This window comes from Scardinius erythrophthalmus (assembly GCF_964197995.2).
Source record: "Scardinius erythrophthalmus genome assembly, chromosome: 9".
Taxonomy (NCBI): domain Eukaryota; kingdom Metazoa; phylum Chordata; class Actinopteri; order Cypriniformes; family Leuciscidae; genus Scardinius; species Scardinius erythrophthalmus.
The window spans coordinates 41,500,854-41,519,595 of record NC_138229.1 but is presented as its reverse complement, the minus strand read 5'-3'; the positions used below and the strand labels follow the sequence as shown (position 1 = coordinate 41,519,595).

At 42.3% G+C, this 18,742-nt stretch overlaps 1 protein-coding gene across 2 annotated transcripts in view; it reads left to right on the top strand.

Annotated features, from left to right (window-relative positions):
- LOC308695879 (protein NLRC3-like) overlaps positions 1-18,742 on the top strand; it is a 52,717-nt gene that overhangs the window by 13,800 nt on the left and 20,175 nt on the right. For both annotated transcript variants that reach the window (XM_081374138.1, XM_081374139.1), the window contains exons 8-10: positions 1,065-1,235; positions 4,822-4,995; positions 5,692-5,862. In XM_081374138.1, coding sequence (XP_081230264.1) covers positions 1,065-1,235; positions 4,822-4,995; positions 5,692-5,862 — 516 coding nt within the window. The remainder of the gene's footprint in view (positions 1-1,064; positions 1,236-4,821; positions 4,996-5,691; positions 5,863-18,742) is intronic.

The following is an 18,742-nucleotide window of genomic DNA, read 5'->3' as shown; positions in this document are numbered from 1 at the left end:
GCCTGTCGTCGTGTCATCTGCCCTGCCCTACTGTTTGAACTGTTCCACGCCTCACTCCCCTTGTTGTGCCCTGTCTACAGTATTGTTAATAAAACTTCCTTTCATGTTCATTCTGCATCTGGGTCCACTCTCTTGCAGAACCTGACAACTACATCATTTATCAGATATTTTAAATGCCTATTTCTATGAGTAATTCTGTAGTTTAATGTAATAATAATGTAATGCAATATGTAGATCATGAGATTTACAAATAAGCCTGTTATAATTTTTGATGTACACATTTTAAGATGGTTTTTCTACAAACTAAAAAAAATGTATTGTTCAAAATCTCTTTTTTTACATATCATTTATTTAAAATATATTTTTCTAATTTAGTAATTAAGTAAAATACCTATAAATTTAATTTCAGCAATTGTTATGGATGCTTTTTTACTATCTTTAAATTAATGATATATCACCCGTTGGCCACCCTGCTCTCTAAGATATCGGCATCAGACATCGGTTGACCTTAATCTTGAAATAGTAAAAACAAATAAAATTTCTTAGGTTCTTAGTTTTAAGTAATCTTAGCTTTACTTAAATCATTAACGATTTTATGTCAAAAAGACATGTACATGTGAATGAGGGCATTTTTTTAATTATAGTGAAAGGCCTTTAACTTGCCATAAAAGTGTGAACGGTCTCATATAATGGTCTCGGTGCAGTCAAGTCAATAATATTGTTGAATATTAAGTGTCCCCAACTAAGCAAGACAGGCAACAGTGGCAAGAACCTAAACTCCATCAGGTCACTTAAATAGAGAAAAAATCCTATCACTATAAAAGCTTTACACAAATTTTTTCAAACATGCTTCATTTTATCTAGGTTATTTGTCACTGAATAAAAAACACTAATGTACAGGAAATAGTAGTTTTTAAAGATGAATGTTAGTTTAACTCAGCCTCTTGCTGTATGCTGTTTGTGTAAAAATGTATTTAATATTTAAGTAAAAATTTATTTAATATTTATATATAGAAAATGTATTGTATGTGTTCCATCTAACTCTGTGTTGTGATTTATTGTAGGTTAAATGATTGTAACTTAACAGACAAAAGCTGTTCAGCTCTGGCTGCAGTTCTTGGATCAGATACCATTCTGAAAGAGCTGAACATGAACAATAATAATCTGCAGGATTCAGGAGTGAAGCTGCTCTGCACTGGACTGGAGAATATAAAGTGTAAATTGGAGATACTGAGGTAAGTTAAGCCACAGGAGTCACATGACTAGAGTGAGGAGCGATGACTAACAGGACGATGCCGGAGGCAAAAGTGCAAGACAACTTTTGTGAAAAATTCAAAGATCTTTATTTGTAACAATGTTGGTATACCATATCAATCCTGTCATTGTGCAATATTATTGGTGTTGTGTTTTTTCATCGAGTAATATTGAAGTGACATTAAGCATTCATTTTTTTCCAAGAAAAGGAAAGATCTAACATTAAATATCAGAATAAGAGCTACAGATCCTGAGGGTCATTGGCAAATATATTTTCTTATAAAATAAGTGCTCCACACGGCTCTGGAGGTTAATAAAGGTCGGAAGCTAGTTATTTTAGTCGATTAAGTTTTAAATAAGGATATTTTTCTTACATGAACACATCGCTTCACTCCAGAAGGCCTTTATTAACCCCCCAGAGCCGCGTGGAGCACTTTTATCATGGATGGATGTACTTTGATGGACTTAAAAAATATACAACCATTCACTGTCATTATAAAGCTTGGATGAGCCAGGACATTTTTTTAATATAATTCAGATTATTTTCGTCTGAAAGTATAAAGTCATATACACCTAGGATGACTTGAGGGTGAGTAAATCATGGCCTAATTAAAATTTTTGGGTGAACTATCCCTTTAACACCTGGTACTGCACTGTAATGCAAATAATTGCAAAGGATTATAAAATTTAGTGGATAAAGTATTTTCTATATATGTATATTCTACTTCTTATAAGTTAACACTTAAATTGTGCTGTTTTTGTTTATAATTTATACTTTAGTGATGTAATCATTACTTGCATACCTAGTGTTGAGTCAGAATTCAGATGATTCTGTTTGATCTGGTAAATCTGCCACAGAATGGAGGGTGATATCTGGTAGAAATCACTTTTCTTAATGTTTTATGTGACAGGATTAATGTATTGTAGTGCTTTTGAGGGAGCTGTGTATATTTGATTCTGCTTTCAGCTTTGCAGCTAGTCTCGACTGAACACTTCCTCTAGTTTATGAGTGTTTTACACCACTGTGAAGGTATTTTGGTCCATTTGTCCCACTCCTCCTTACAAAGCTGCTTCAGCTCATTGACATTTGCAGACTTTCCAGCATGAGCTGTGTTTCACGTTTCATTGGAGTTGTAGTCTGGTCTTTAATTAGGCCATTCCCAAAGTATTTAGGTCTGAGTCTGAGTATTTGGTCTGAGTATTTAGGGAGATGCTGAAGAAAGCTCGTGGCGATTTTTAACTCATATTAGCCCGTGATGCAGAGTGTATGCAGGCACTCCTCATCATGTATTTTATAATGTCAGGTTCGCAACTTCTCTCTTTATTCCAGAGCATTTGATGTTTTGTATTTATTACCTTTTACATGATTATGTAATTGGCATGATACATTTACCTGACGTTACATTTGATTTTATTCCGACTGACTCTGAAATAGTTTTCTCAAGTAGATTAAATGGATTCATATGTTACCGCAAGTTTTGCATCAGATTAGTGATGACTAATATTTTGGCGCTAATTCAAGTGTACGTGTTTTGTAAAGACAAGAAGTGAATTTGCGTTTAGGGCAGCAAAAGTGCTGCTTGACCAACCTAAATCTGGGTGTGTCTTACCTCTGTTTTAATTTAATGTCACTTTAGGTAAGTGTACGTGGGAAACCACGGCATCGTCAATCCAAAGCTATTATAAGACAAGCAAAGTTGGTTGACTTATATCTGTAGTAGTGGCCATACCTCTACTGAAGTAAACTTTACTTTAATTTCAAGTGTATGCAATCACGGGGGCTATACCAAAGTATCTTTGATTGTGTAAGCATTAGGGGTGTAACGGTACACAAAAATCACGTTTCGGTACGTACCTCGGTTTTAAAGTCGCGGTTCGGTTTATTTTCGGTACAGTAAGGGAAAGAAATGCAAACATTAAACTGCATGTTGTTTATTACTATAAACTTTTTTAACAATTTGTTTACACTTTTTTAAACACTTTTTAATAAAATATAATAAAATAGATATAAAATAAAAAAAAGAATAAGAAATAAAATACTGCTGCAAAGTTCTCCACTAAATAAAATACTCTCAGTCTCAAACCAATATCACATAATAAAATATAATGAAAAATATAAATAAATAACTATGATTACAGTGCAGCATTATTAATCCCAGCTTGTAGGCCTGCTCATATTTAAAAATTAAGGCTGGGAATCAATAAAAAAAAGAACTAATTAATTGCACAATTTGCTGTAATTAATTGCAATTCCTCCAAGCATAAATATATCTTATTATTTTTCAATAATCAATCAACATAATCAATTTAAGATTTTTTTTCCACTTTTTTAATAATTATCAAAATAAAATATAGTCCAAAGCTATAGTACAAAGCTATTATTACCAGAGCATGTGATCAGAGCAGGTCATTTTACCATTGTTGCCAGCATAACTATACCAGCTCAGCAAACAGAAGTCTACTACTGAGAAATTTCACCTTATTTGAGCGACTTTGCTTTTCCAGTGCGTGATCGGTACATGATTGGAGTGTTTGGGCCGTTAACGACAGAGCAGAACGCGCAGCACAAACACGGACTAGAACATTGAGCAGAGAGCGCAGCGGGCCGACACACACACACACACACACACACACACGCGCGCGCGGAACGGAGAGTGCGGCGGCGCACACGGAGCGGAAAAGCTTTTTTTCGCCCTGCAGTCTATTTCATTGGTTTAGGTTACAGTGACGATGGGTAAAACACTGGTAAAACATTAGAATCAGCTGCAGGGCGGGATTTGCGCTGAACGCAGAGACTTCTGCCACTTAATATGTTCGTGTGGAAACACGAAAATGTACCTATGTTCCGCACACAAAATATTGCATTCAGTCATTCGGTACACACGTGCACGAACCGAAAGCCCTGTACCGAAACGGTCCGGTACGAATACACGTACCGTTACACCCCTAGTAAGCGTGAATGCAACCGATCTCAGGTATATAGCAGTTACCTCTGTTTAGCGACCGAAGCTGGCGAGATTGTGATCGTGAGACCCACGTTAAACAAGGCGTGAGGACCTCTGAGCGACATAGCTTCCTAATATGAACGGGTAAAATATAATTAAGAGTTAAATAGAACAATCAAATGTATTGCTAAACTATTATATAATTGACCAATAACCAATTGGCAATCTAACTTAAATTCGAGGTTGTGATAAAATGCAGTCAGATATAAAATGGAGTCAGATATAAAATGGAGTCAGATAAAAGCTTAAATGGAATTAAATTACTTTGCCATGTGGAAGGACAGTAACACGCAGAGACCTTCACCCTTTCTGGCGGAAATCCCCATTTGGACCGATAAACGGGCTTACACAGTTAATAGATAATTGTAATCTCGAAAGTGATGTTGATGTCTAACATATTAAAGATTTCTGTGCCTTTTGTTTGCCTCCATATTCAGTTGTCAGATTTTTCAACTAACTTTCAATGCATTTGTACAAAGAACAAAATAAAATTCAAGTTTAAGGATTTATATTGTTCAGGTTTAACTGATTAATCAGTTGAATGCTTTCATTCCTGTTCTAGACTCTCTAACTGCAGTGTGACAGAAGAAGGTTATAAAGCTCTGGCTTCAGCTCTGAGATCAAACCCTTCACACCTGATAGAGCTGGATCTCACAGGCAATGATCCTGGAGAATCAGGAGTGAAGGAGCTCAATGATTTACTACAGGATCCAGACTGTCAACTGAAGACACTGAGGTGAGACAGGATCAAATAATTTACTAAATTAGTTATATGGAGGCTAAATATTCATAACTAATATATTATTTTAGCCATACAATTAGCTTGACAATTTGTTGCATCAAAATGATCAAGATCAGATCAGATGCTGCAGGTTCTGTCATGATGATGATAAACGTCAGCACAGTTTAGTTGTGATACGAGCTAAAGGTCAAATAGACATTATGGGTCAGTATATGGGCTGCTATTCTGGAGTATACCTTGATAATTGAAATGCTCAATTTTATTTTTGTGCACACTTCTCAGCAAAAGAGTTGAGAATACACAATAGTTTTCTGAACACAATAGTTTTCCATCAAGTCCAGATTCACTGCATCTCTCTATAGCAGGTCTATGAGTCTCCAGATGTTCACAAACATGCAGTTTCACAAGCCAGTTTTCTCTGTGCTGACGTTTCTTACTTCTCCTGCTTAAAAGCCAGAAAGATCTTAATTTCACACTCTGTGTTCATTCTGAAAACCATGATCTAGTGAGCTTTTGCCCTTCTGCTCTGTGAGACGTTTCTGTTCTTATGAGTTTGCTTTGGGACTGAGTGTCAGTCAAGTTTCTCCTAAATTTATAATTATTTGTGTATTTAAATGTTCAAAGAATTATTATTTTTTTGTATCGTATCAATCGTCATTTATTTAATGAACTGAATTGACTCTTCTGCAGGTTTTTGAGTCCTGCTGCAGAGGAAGCCTGTCAGTATGTGAAGAGAGTTGTGGGTAAAAACCCGTTACTCCAGAGAGAGCTGAATCTGAGTGGACATGAACTAGGAGACACACAAGTGAATCAGATCGCTACTCTACTGCAGGATAAACACTGTCAACTCAACACACTGATGTGAGTATTGCTCATTTATTTATAATATTACTTTACTTTTAGTTGTAATGTTAGCTAATGATAATATTTCCTCACTTGTTTGAGTCAGAGCAGTTTTTTCCTCAGAGTCACACAGAGCCCCAACAATTTAAAGTAATAACATTAAACAGTAAATTAAAAACACACAATTAAAACGTGATATCAAGCTTTAAATATTTGGTTAAGACAGACAGTTTGATCATGGGTCAATAATTATTTCAGTTACTGTAGAGGCAGAACAATGTTTTTTGTGACATCAGAATCAGAAATGTTCATAACTGCTTTCAAATCAATCTTTGTATTTCCCAAAATGTAAAATGTCTAATTTTGGTGCAGCATATACTGTAACTTGTAAAAATTGAACAAGTGCATTTTAAAAGTCTGTAATCAGTATCTGAACGCTAGTGATGGGCGCTTTCGAAACACGCTTCATGAAGCTACGAAACCTTTACGAATCTTTTGTTTCGAATCAGTGGTTTGGAGTGTGTATCAAACTGCCAAAGTCACATGATTTCAGTAAACGAGGCTTAGTTACGTCATAACTGTTTGGAAATGTTTGGAAATGTCAATGGTTCACCACTGGGGGCGATGATCTCTGTGAACCCATGAAACATGCAGATTTACTGAGATTGAACACGTGTCTGTGGGTTTAACCTGATCTCTGATCAGTTTTTTACATTTGTAGATGTTTTAATTAGACATTAGTATAATTAAAAGGAATAATAGTAGTTAATAGTTTTTTATTGGCCTGTTTAGCTGAGCCATCCATAAAATAAACAAAACAAGCACTGACAATTGATAAAAGAGCACATATTATACAGACACTTGATATTTAATCATATTAGATGATTAGTTAATTGCATTTGATAGATTTTACTTTCAATAAAACATTTGTAATGGGTTTGTAGAAGGTGTTTTTATGCAGTTTTTAGCCAGTGTGTCATTTCGAAACTACACGCTTGCACGCTTGGACTAACGCTTCAAAACAGTGAATCATTTTGTGAAGAAATTGGTTTAATTGATTTGAAGCTTTGAAAAGCTTTGTTTCTCCCATCACTACTGAATGCAAGTGCAGCTTTATTCAAATAAACGTGAAAAAAAAAAACAATACTTGAGTAAGGCCCCGTTTACACATGGTTATTTTGAAAAACGGAGACATTTCCCTTCGTTTGCGCCCTTCGTTTACACGCAAACGGAGGATTCGCCAATGAAACCGATTCTTTCTAAAAACTCCGGCCAGAGTGGAGATTTTGAAAATCTTCGTTTGTACGTTTGCATGTAAACAGAGAAAACCGGAGTTTTAGGTAGCGACGTCACAGAATGTGACTATTTTCGAGATTCTGATTGGCTAAGGTGGGCTTGAGCTTCTCGTTACACTGCCACCTACAGGTTTGGCATGCTCTTGACAGCATATACACAGGTTCGTGTGCACGATGTTATTTTTGAAAACGAAGAGGGGTGAAATGTCCGTTTATGAAAATAGCCACCTACGTGTAAACGTAGCCTGAGAAACATGAAGGTCACCAACAGCAGTTACAGGGAACAAAGGACAATGGTAACATGAAGGCAGGGCTGTACGCAGGATTTTATAAAAACTGAGGTCCCAGAATTGTTTCTAGTGGGGGAAATTCTTGATTTTCCTGATCTACACATGTGCAATTTAAGGTGTTTGAAGGACAAAAACAACTGGATATCAACAGCTTTAAAAGCATGTCAGTGGGCAGTAGCATAAATTATTTGTCAAGCAGAAAACAGATTCTTAAAGGGGGGGTGAAATGCTATTTCATGCATACTGAGTTTTTTACACTGTTAAAGAGTTGGATTCCCATGCTAAACATGGATAAAGTTTCAAAAATTAAATTGTACGTTTGAAGGAGTATTTCTGTGCCAAAAATTGTCCTTCCGGGTTGTCACAAGTTTCGGAAAGTTTTTTTTCGAGTATAGGTCTTCGTGACGTCAGCTGGGGCGGAATTTCCTTATATGGGTCCTAAGGGCACTTCTTAGCGCGCGCGCACTCGTAGACCAGACAGAGAGAGAAGAGAGCGGAAGCAGTACGTTACCTCATCAAAGCGCTCTGCTCAGCTTTTGGAAGTCAATGTCACCAAAGAAGTGAGTTTTATTCACGAGTCCACATTGACGCTGCTGACGTAAGATGGTGAGTAAAACTGCTTCAAATGTCTCTGTGTGTTGTTAGCTCGGTTAGCACGGCTTTAGCTTCGCCCACACGGCCCGCCTCCAGACGCTCGTTTTTTTTCCGGAAAGACACGGTACAGCCTATCTTTCTTTTATAAATATAATAAAACTAAAGACTTTATGGACATATGAAGGATGCAATACTACTCTATAGGTACTCAAGATTAACAGGAGATTGAGTGAAAATGAGCACTTCACCCCCCCCCCAAAAAAAAATGTTTGAAGCAGATTAGCACCATCTGGTGAGAGTATGGAGAGAAAGCGTAGGAGCATGGTGTAACCACTAGATGGCATCTACAGTTCTCTATGGAGAGGCATGTGAATTCCCCAGCTGCTTATGGACACATTTACTTTTTTTTGTACAGAATTTGTAACAAAAAATGCAATTCATTCAATTATAACACTTTTTGTAAAATAATATTACAATTTATTTTTTTTTTCATTCATTTTCTATGGGGGTCATTTTTGACCGAAGACCACAAGTGTGACTATTTTTTTTACGACCACTTAGCATGCTCGAATCATGACCTCATTTTTTTGTGTGTGCACATACCTAATGCCACACAAGTCACCAAGTTTCGTAACATTCCAATGAAGCTGTGATTTTTAAAAATTCAAAACAGATTTTTTGTAATCAAAATTTATTGGTGTTTATGTGTATAAAAGTGTGTGTGTATGTGTGTGTGTGTGGGTGGGTGTGTCTTTTTTGTACTCTTGATGTTGTAGAGCAGGGGTCGGCAAGTAACTTTGGCCGCGGGCCAATATTTTTTTTAGCCAGTAGATGGCGGGCCAGCTACACAGAGTAGGCCTATGGATACAAATTAAATACTCTTATATAGGCCTATAATTGCGGAATATGATGGGTCCGTCACCGTCCGTGGATCATTCATTCAATCGTTTTTTTTTTTTTTTCAAATTAAAACCAAAAATAAAAAGATGAAAAACGACTTGTTTTTCCATTATTTATTTCCTAAACTGAAATGAAAAAAAAAAAAATAAGGACGGGTTTTCTGATTTTCTGATTGTGCTCAGATCAAAAATAGAAAAAATGAATTACTGGATTAGACAAATTTAAATTTTGATTTTTAAGTTTTAATTTAACACCTTATGCATATATCAAGGAAACCATTTTAAACAGATCAAGTAGGCTACTATTGTGGTAACATATTACAGCCATTTTAATAAAGGTGTGAATAGCAATCATGCCTCATTCCGTACAGTCCGACTTTTGAACTTTATTCCTTTTTTATTATTATTATTTATTCGGGGACACACACATACACACCTAAGGTTTAAGGAGGTCTGCGTGGGACTGTTTTTTTTCGTCCCGCTCCCACAAGGTTCTATTCAGCAACCGCTTAAAATACACTCGGTGTTCACCCGCTTTATTTCCCGACCTGACGGGTCCACAAAATTTAGATCTCGTTTCCATAATCTCACATTCAAATGTCTCTAATGGAAAGAAGGAGATTGGAGTAGCCTATAATAATTATAAATGCTATACAAAAATTGTGTTCGTGTCAGTATAAATATTAGGCTATTTTAACATTGTACTGTCAGCAGAGAAAAAAAATGTCACAGAAAAAAAAAATGAAATATAAATAACATGAATTAAATAGGACAAAGCCTATCACTCAAGTTTCTAAGCAACATAAACGAAAATCATATTGCCCTACTGACGAAATGAAGTAGGCTATTTTCTGTCGAACTATTTCAAACATCCTTGCAAAAAAAGAATGTTGTTGACTGACAATGGTTTCAGTACCAAACAGCTCCTCAGAGCTAGGTGTACAGGCGGTCAGAATTAAGTGCGGATACGCTGTCAAAAGATGTCGGGAGTTGGCTATTGTCAGTCAGACCGCACGCTCCGTCCAAAGTACACCAGAGTTCTGACCGCTACCGTCTTTTGACGCGCGAATGGACACAAAGTGGTCAAGCGTATAACTAGACGCGGCAGGCGCGAATTTGACGCGCTATTCACGTCCGTTGTGAACGCACAGTTATACTTTAAAACGTAATCCCGCGCCGCATTATTCCCTATGGGCGTTTCACACAGTATGCGGCGGTGAAATCGCCGCGCGACTACGGCTTTTCTCAAGTAGTGGAAGAGTTTTGTACAGCATTTAGGACTGCCAAAATAATCCGGCGGGCCAGAAAATATTGCTGACGGGCCAGTTTTGGCCCGCGGGCCGCCAGTTGCCGTTCCCTGTTGTAGAGTGTCACCCCTTTACAGTGGTGTACTTTTTTTTAGGATTGAGGCCGATTTGTAGATTGTACACACAAAAATTCTGAGAATTTATTTTTTTTGTCAATTTCCCATTCATTTCCTATGGGTCGGTCATTTTTGACCGAAGACCAAAATCGTCACTATTTTTTTTACAACCACTTAGCATGCTCGGATCATGACCTCAATTTTTTTTTGTATTCACATACCTAATGCCATAAAAGTCACCAAGTTTCATAACATTCCGATGAAGCTGTGATTTTTAGAAATTCAAAACAGAAAATTTATCGGTCAGAAATGACCGAGGACCGTCTGAGGGTTAAACACAAAACCTCATCTTCAAGCACTATTTACACATTGTTCAAAACATATAGTTCTCAGGGAGAAGTACATTTTTAATCTCAAAACAAATTTAATATTTTTCCGTCATTGTCTTTTGATGAACGAAAACATGTTCTATCATAGTAGCTCAAAATTGATCAGAAATTACTGCTCTGCTGTGCTCTTTGCAATTTCTTTTGTTCGTCCTCCTCCTTGTACCCCTATTCTTACAGTACTGTACCCTGCATCTCATAAACTTGTCCTTTGTCTCTGTGATACTTTAATTCTGTTCTTTGTTGATATGAACCTGCAACCAGTCAAAATCTATTGAGCAGTCAGTGCTGTTAACAAATGGAAAGCACAATGTTCAGGGCCGTACAGTTTGTTCATTGTACAGTATACAGCCTACAATCCACTGTACTACAGCATACAATACTAAAATCAAAGGAGTAAACATGTGATCAGTGTGCTTCTTCTTGTCTTTGGGCATCTTATGAAACAGGTTAAATCAGTTTTGAGTGGTTGTGTTCAATCAATGACATGTGTTCTCTATTTGTGTTTGATTGTTGCCTCTTGTGTTTACCAGTGTGGACAACATGTGCATTAGAGTGCAGGATGTGTTTTGAGAATGAGAATGTGTTTAGAGTTTTGCTGAAAAGTCTTAGTGAGAAATGCAAATTGTGTTTTACCATGTGAAATGGTTTAAGGTATTGACAACAGACTGTGCAATTAGCTAAATGAGCTCAGGCAACTGAGAACTTTGTTCCGCCAATGGGTTTTAGTGTTTTAGCAACTGTTAAAAACTGTAATGGTTCAATTGCTCACTCATAAACATTCTGGCTTAATGATGCAAGTTGCACAAACAGACAAGTGGAGTAATACAGTGAAAAGTCCCAGTGCTGATACTGGGGAAATATTCAAACACATTTGAGGTATACAAATATATATTTATACAATAATACTATTATGGAAATATATTTAATAGGTGCTTGTGCTGTTAAATTGAGCTTATAGTTCCCTTTCGTTTGGGAACTCCTACGTCTCGTCGGAGGAGTTTCCAACGAATTGGGATCACGCTAGGGAGACCAACTGTCTTCGAGTGAAATAAAACGAGCTAATAAACATTGACATGCAGGATTTGCATTCCGCGGCCCGCCTACCAGCGCGGGTATAAAGCGGAAGCAAGCGCATACACAAACGCTTTCTGCTTCGGAGCCGACCGGTTGTGTCCTCTGAGAGTATGAGCGTTTTGGATTGTGTTTCCGTGAAGCTCAACGAGTCTGCTGTTTCAAGAAGTCTCTTTGTGTTGGTGTTACGGCGCGGCAGTGATCTTCGCGATCTCCCGGATCCCATCTGTCACTTCAGGCGAGCTGCTTTTTTCAAAGAGCTGTTGTCACAGCTGGTATTCGGTTGAGTGCACACAGCGGGCTTGCAGTTTCCCCGCTGTGTTGCCGCGTTTGATCCCTGCGTGCTTCGGCACACTAAAAGAGTATTTTCTCTGAAAGAGCAACACGAGTGAAGATCGCGTCCTTTTAAGGATGATGTTTCACCCGTGTGTTTCTGGGTGCGGTCAATATCTGCCTCCGGCTGATGGTCACGATCGCTGTCTCACGTGTTTGGGCCTCGCGCACGCTGAGACAGCGTTAGTGGATGAGTCATGTTCTCATTGCGGGAACATGACCATCGCGACATTGAGACTGAGACTGAGATCCCTCAGACGAGGGGGAGTCCCTTTGGCGATTCCCCGATCTAGCTCTTCTTCTGGTTCACTTCAGAAGAAGTCTACTTCGGCTAATCCCATGGGTGGTCTGAGGATTACTGTGAGGAATAACCCGCCGGGTGAAAGACCCCCACGGGCCCCTCAATCCTCCGTGTCGCAGCCATCGGAGTTTTCAATTGAGACGGCTGGGTCATCTCGTATGACTCCAGCGGTTTCTTTTGGAGCTCCACCGGAGGACCAGATGTCGATCACGGCATCGGAGGGAGAGCAGTCATCTTCTGGGGATGATGATTCGGCTGCGTTGCCCCCTTCGGGTGTGGTAACGTTGCCCGAGTCGGACCCGGAAATGGCTGCTATGCTTGCCCGGGCGGCCGCGAGTGTCGGGCTCGCGTGGAATCCTCCACCGTGTCCCGAACCCTCGCGGCTCGACGATTGGTATCTTGGCGCGGGCCGTGCTGGTTCTCAGCGTGCCGCTCCAGTGCCTTTCTTTCCGGAAGTGCATGAAGAGGTGACGAGGACGTGGAAGGCCCCTCTGGCGGCCCGACACAGAGTCTCTCCCTCCTCCTCCCTCACCACTCTTGATGGCGGAGCAGTGAAGGGATACGAGGGCACCCCCCCTAGTGGAACGGTCTGTGGTGATGCATCTGTGTCCCAAGACCGCGTCCACCTGGCGGGGTAACCCCACGCTCCCCTCCCGCGCCTGTAGGTTCTCTTCCGGTCTGACCGGAAAGGCTTATAGTGCGTGTGGGGAAGCTGCTTCCGCCCTGCATGCCATGGCGCTTCTCCAGGTTCACCAGGCGAAGGCGCTCAGTGACATGCAGTAGAGTGGTACTGATCCAGGGGTGCTCCAAGAGCTGCGTACGGCGACGGACCTTGCCCTACGGGCGACGAAAGTCACCGCACGTTCCCTGGGTCGGGCGATGTCCACTCTTGTGGTCCAGGAGCGACACCTGTGGCTCACCTTGGCCGATATGAAGGAGTCGGACAAGAGTAAGCTCCTGAACTCCCCCATATCCCAAGGTGGGCTCTTCGGCGACGCGGTGGAGGATAACGCCCAACAGTTCTCCGCCGCCCAGAAGCAGTCAGAGGTGATCAAGCACATCATGCCACGGAAGAAGGGTGCTGCTGCCCAGTCTTCATCGGCTCCGCCTCCGGCTGCTCGTCGCCGAGGGCGCCCTCCTGCCGCCGCCTCCTCCCCTGCTCAGCCTAGGCAGCAGTCTTCACCTAAGCCGCAGGGTGCCGGCCGCAAGACAGCTGCCCAGCCTGCTCCCAGCGCCTCTAAACCTCCAGGCAAAAGGAGAGGGAAGAGACCCTGAGACAGGAGACCCAGGGGACGTACCTGTTGCTCTTCGGGAGGCTGCCTCTGCACCTCTCCTTCCCCCGGAGGAGGGCCGGGTGGAGAATCTTTTGTTTCCTTTTGTTTCTGTTCCGCCGCTGGCCAGCAGACCAGCGGAACCCAAAGTTTCAAAGAAAGAGCAATTTCTATTTCCCCTGGGTCATACATGGTCGAGACTGGTAGTTCAGGATGATGCTCAGTTGCCTCGCCGTTCTCAGTCTCCTCCATCCAAGAGGGCCAGGATGACAGTGTGCACCGCAGCATTGCCTCGCCGCTCTCATTCCCCTCTTTCCAGTGCTCAGATGACAGTGATGCCACCTCGGCCTCATCACTCTCATCTCCCACTGGGCAGGGAGGTGCGGATACTTGGACTCGATCCCCTCGGGCGTCGTTCCTCGTTTCCCCTCCCTCCTTCGCCTCAGGGCAACGAACAGCCGAACGCCTCCGTGCCTTCCCTGTCGTTTGCCCCCGCGTGGAAGCAGGTTGGTGTTGCATGTCACACCCAGACTCCACTTCCGGCCGCCCCAGGGCCTCCAGAGTTGAGTCCCTGCCTTCCACCTCGCTGCCCCACCCCGGGTACGCCGGTGATTCGGGTCGGCTCACTGGTACGGTTCTTCGAAGCCTGGCTAGCGCTTCCCAGGCCGTCCCGGTGGCTCACCCGTACCATCCGCCTCGGCTATGCAATTCAGTTTGCTCGCCGGCCTCCCAGTTTCAGGGGCATCCTCTTTACCCGTGTGCGGTCAGAGGATGCCCCTGTCTTGCGGAAAGAGATCGACGTCTTGCTGGCGAAGGACGCGATCGAGCCGGTCCCTCCAGCCGAGATGAGGTCTGGGTTTTACAGCCCTTACTTCATTGTACCCAAGAAAGGCGGTGGGTTACGGCCAATCCTGGACCTGCGGGTTTTGAATCGGGCCCTTCACAAGCTCCCGTTCAAAATGCTTACACAGAAACGCATCTTCGAATGCATCCGTCCCCGGGATTGGTTTGCAGCGATCGACCTGAAGGACGTGTACTTTCATGTCTCGATTCTTCCTCGTCACAGACCGTTTCTTCGGTTTGCATTCGAGGGTCAGGCATATCAGTACAAGGTCCTACCCTTCGGGCTGGCCCTGTCACCACGTGTCTTCACGAAAGTCGCGGAGGCGGCCATTGTTCCCATGAGAGAACGTGGCATTCGCATTCTCAACTATCTCGACGACTGGCTTATAATAGCTCACTCGCAAGACCTGTTGTGCGAACACAGGGATATGGTGCTTCACCATCTCAGTCGGTTGGGACTTCAGGTCAACTGGGACAAGAGCAAACTCTGCCCCGTGCAGAGGATCTCTTATCTCGGTATGGAGTTGGACTCGGTCGGCCAGACTGCGCGCCTCACGGAGGAGCGTGTCCAGTCAGTGCTCAACTGCCTCAAGTCCTTTCAAGGCAGGTCAGCGATCCCACTGAAACATTTTCAGAGGCTCCTGGGGCATATGGCAGCCGCAGCCGCGGTAACGCCGCTCGGCTTGCTGCATATGAGACCGCTTCAGCGCTGGCTTCACGATCGAGTCCCGAGATGGGCGTGGCAGAGCGGCACGTTCCGGGTGAACATCACCCCGCACTGTCGCCAAACCTTCAGTCCTTGGTCGGACCCTGCGTTTCTACGGGCCGGAGTGCCTCTAGTCCAGGTGTCCAGGCATGCTGTGGTCTCCACAGATGCCTCTGCCAGCGGCTGGGGGGCCACGTACAACGGGCATGCAGTTTCGGGTCTGTGGACGGGGCCCCAACTGCATTGGCACATCATGCTCCTCGCGACAGCCCCTCCTTGGCCCATTCCTCTGAGGAAAGACCTTCTCTCTCAGAGAAGGGGCACTCTATGGCACCCGCGTCCAGACCTCTGGAAACTTCATGTCTGGTCCCTGGACGGGACGCAGAGGTTCTAGGTGGCCTACCACAGGCTGTGGTAGACACCATCACTTCCGCTAGAGCCCCTCTACGAGGCGCCTCTATGCGTTGAAGTGGAACCTATTCGTCGTTTGGTGCTCTTCCCGCCGGGAAGACCCCCGAACTTGCCCGATCAGTGTTGTGCTTTCCTTCCTGCAAGATGGGTTGGCGCGAAGGCTGTCTCCCTCCACCCTCAAAGTGTATGTTGCCGCAATAGCTGCACATCACGATGCAGTAGAAGGGAAGTCCTCCTCCGACGAGACGTCTCCGTTCCCTACTCAGGGAACGAGGGTTACCATACGTAACCAAGACGTTTCCGCTGTAATAGTGAAGAACATATTTCTGTGTTAGATATGAATCCATTGTAATAATGTTAATCTCAGCCTGGGCACACTGTGCAATACCTGCTCTTCCTCTCTCATCTCCATCACATTCTCTCTTTCTTCTTCTCTCAGACTCCTTATCTTGACCTGTATATCTTCCCTTCCCAAAGCTGAGCTTTGATTGATAGTCTTTGCAAACTGATTATTTCTGTGGGTTTTTAAAACTTCTATCGTAAAACAGCTGTTTAGTTGGTGCAGTGTTGCGTCATCTCCCGTCTTACCGAACATTTTGCCTGCAGTCCCCAAACAAACCACATGAGGGCACCACTACAACATGAAATTAACAGCCGCTGCTGATTTCAGGAGGAATTCACAGTAAACACGGAATAAAATATAGGAATGTCCCGATACCACTTTTTCACTTCCGATACCGATGCCGCAGCTTTGGCTATTTGCCGATACCGATATCAATCCGATATTTTTATTTTATTCTTGAACTAATACTAATAAAATATAATGGAAGCACTTTGCTCAATTAGCCACATAAAAACATCTCACTCAAATGGAGAACAAATACTTCTCCAGTATATAGTCCACAACAACAGTTAAAAGACTGCCAGCCTTTATTCAAGACCTTGAGATATGTTTGGTAACCTGAATGAATTTAAAATTAATTTGCTATATTTCAGATCAATATATTTGTTTCCTTAAAATTTTAAGTAACTTTAACTTTATTCTCATCTGAAGAATAAATAATTTATTTCTGTATAAAATAATACTACTTTTAAAAACACATTTGATTTTCTTTTTTATTCAATGTAGAATGTGTAACTTAAAAATAAACAGATTAGTGCTCTGTTTTAGGACAAGAAATGAAAACTAATGCAATGATGAATGTCCAAAAGATGAGATCATTTTTGCTTTTAAACAGTGTGTGTGTGTGTGTGTGTGTGTGTGTGTGTGTGTGTGTGTGATTTTGGTTGGGTGACAGTTACAGTTTGACAAGAGTTTACAGTTTGACAAAAGCACAATGTTGTGTTTTACACAAATATAAGTAGGCTAAACACTTTTTGCAGTTTTAATGATGTCTTGTATGAAAATGACGGAGTATGTTTTTATGTTTCGGTTCCACTGTTTGATCGCGCCCAGCCTCTCTCTCTCTGACACACACAGACACACACACACACACACACACACACACACTCCAGCATTGCAATCTTGACATCGCAGCCTGTTCATTTTGCTGCGTTCACAACAAACGCGAATAGAGCGTCACATTTGCGTCTATCGCGTCTAGTTCGATGCTTGAACAGTTTGAATCCATTCGCGCGTCCAAAGCGAATAGGACGCACCGCGCGCGTATAATGATAAAGTGAGCGTTTGAAGCGAGGCGGGCTACAGATTAGGTGTCCCTAAAGAACCCGCATATGCGCGTATCTAACAGTAACGTTAGTTCCGTATTACATTAATTAATGTGCACGCGAGATTTATTTATTTTTATACCGTGTATTCTCTGTGTAAATCCATGCACCGAACGTACTAATGGATATCGGATCATAGGTATCGGATCATTTTTTTTCTCCCCTCCGATATCCGATCTAGCATTTTGGGCCAGTATCGGCACGATACCGATGCCGTGGATCGGATCGGGACGTCCCTAATAAAATACTAACTAACACATGCTCATGATAACTTTCATTAACTCTACAATACGTAAATCCACTTCACCAGCTAATTACTCCTCGACAGCGATGCCATAGAAATATACAGAGTGACCGCAAAAACCATATTTGTCCCACTGAGCAAACCAAACAGCTGTTTAGTTGGTGCAGTACACATTGCAACTGCCGTGTTACGTCATCTCCCGTCTTACCGAACATTTTGCCTGCAGTCCCCAAACAAACCACATGAGGGCACCACTACAACATGAAATTACAGGGTTTCCGCGGGGTTGTAAAAGGTAGTAAAAGGTAGTAAATTAAATTATGCCAAATTAAGGCCAGTAAAAAGTAGTAAAAAGTAGTAAACGTCATCTGACGAGGTAGTAAATTTTCGAAGCCCCGTCTAACTGGGTCTATATGGTTTTCAATTAGGGTAACTAATTGCAGGCCTATTTCCTTACTAAACTTCCATGAATTTATTTTTATTTTGAGTCGGACCCAAAGACAGAGAAAAGAAAGGTCGGACCTGAGTGAACGGAATGACGTCACGCGATGTGTACGTTGGGCGGTTCAAGCTGGTACCTTAGCTTGGCGGTAAACCTCTGCTCCGTGCGAGTTTACCAAGTAAATATGGGCAAGTGCAAGTTTTCGGACCTCTGGCTGGAGGACGCTCGGTTTAAAGACTGGCTTAGGCCAGTAGTTGGAAAGAGCCGAGAAGCTTTTTGCAACGTTTGCAAGAAAACGATAAATATTACTTGGATGGGGGTGAAGGCGGTTAATTCCCACAGGGATTCTACTAGCCACCAAGCCAGGATGCGGGGACGTAACACCCAGCTACCACTGTCGCTGTTTTGCGCTGGACCAACGGCTACATCGACGACATCAACCTCCACTGCTCCCTCAACCTTGCCTGCTCGCTCCTCGCAGTCCACTGCCAGTAATACTACCACCAGCATACAGACGATCTGCACCACCACCGCTACGCTACAGGCTGAAGTACTATGGTGTTTAGACTTGGCAGTGAAACACCACTCGTTCAAGTCCAATGATGGCATAGGAGAGCTGTTTAGCATGATGTTCCCGGATTCCCAAATCGCCAAATCGTTCGCTTTGGCCAAAGACAAGACCAGCTACATGATCAAATTTTGCATCGCCCCCTATTTT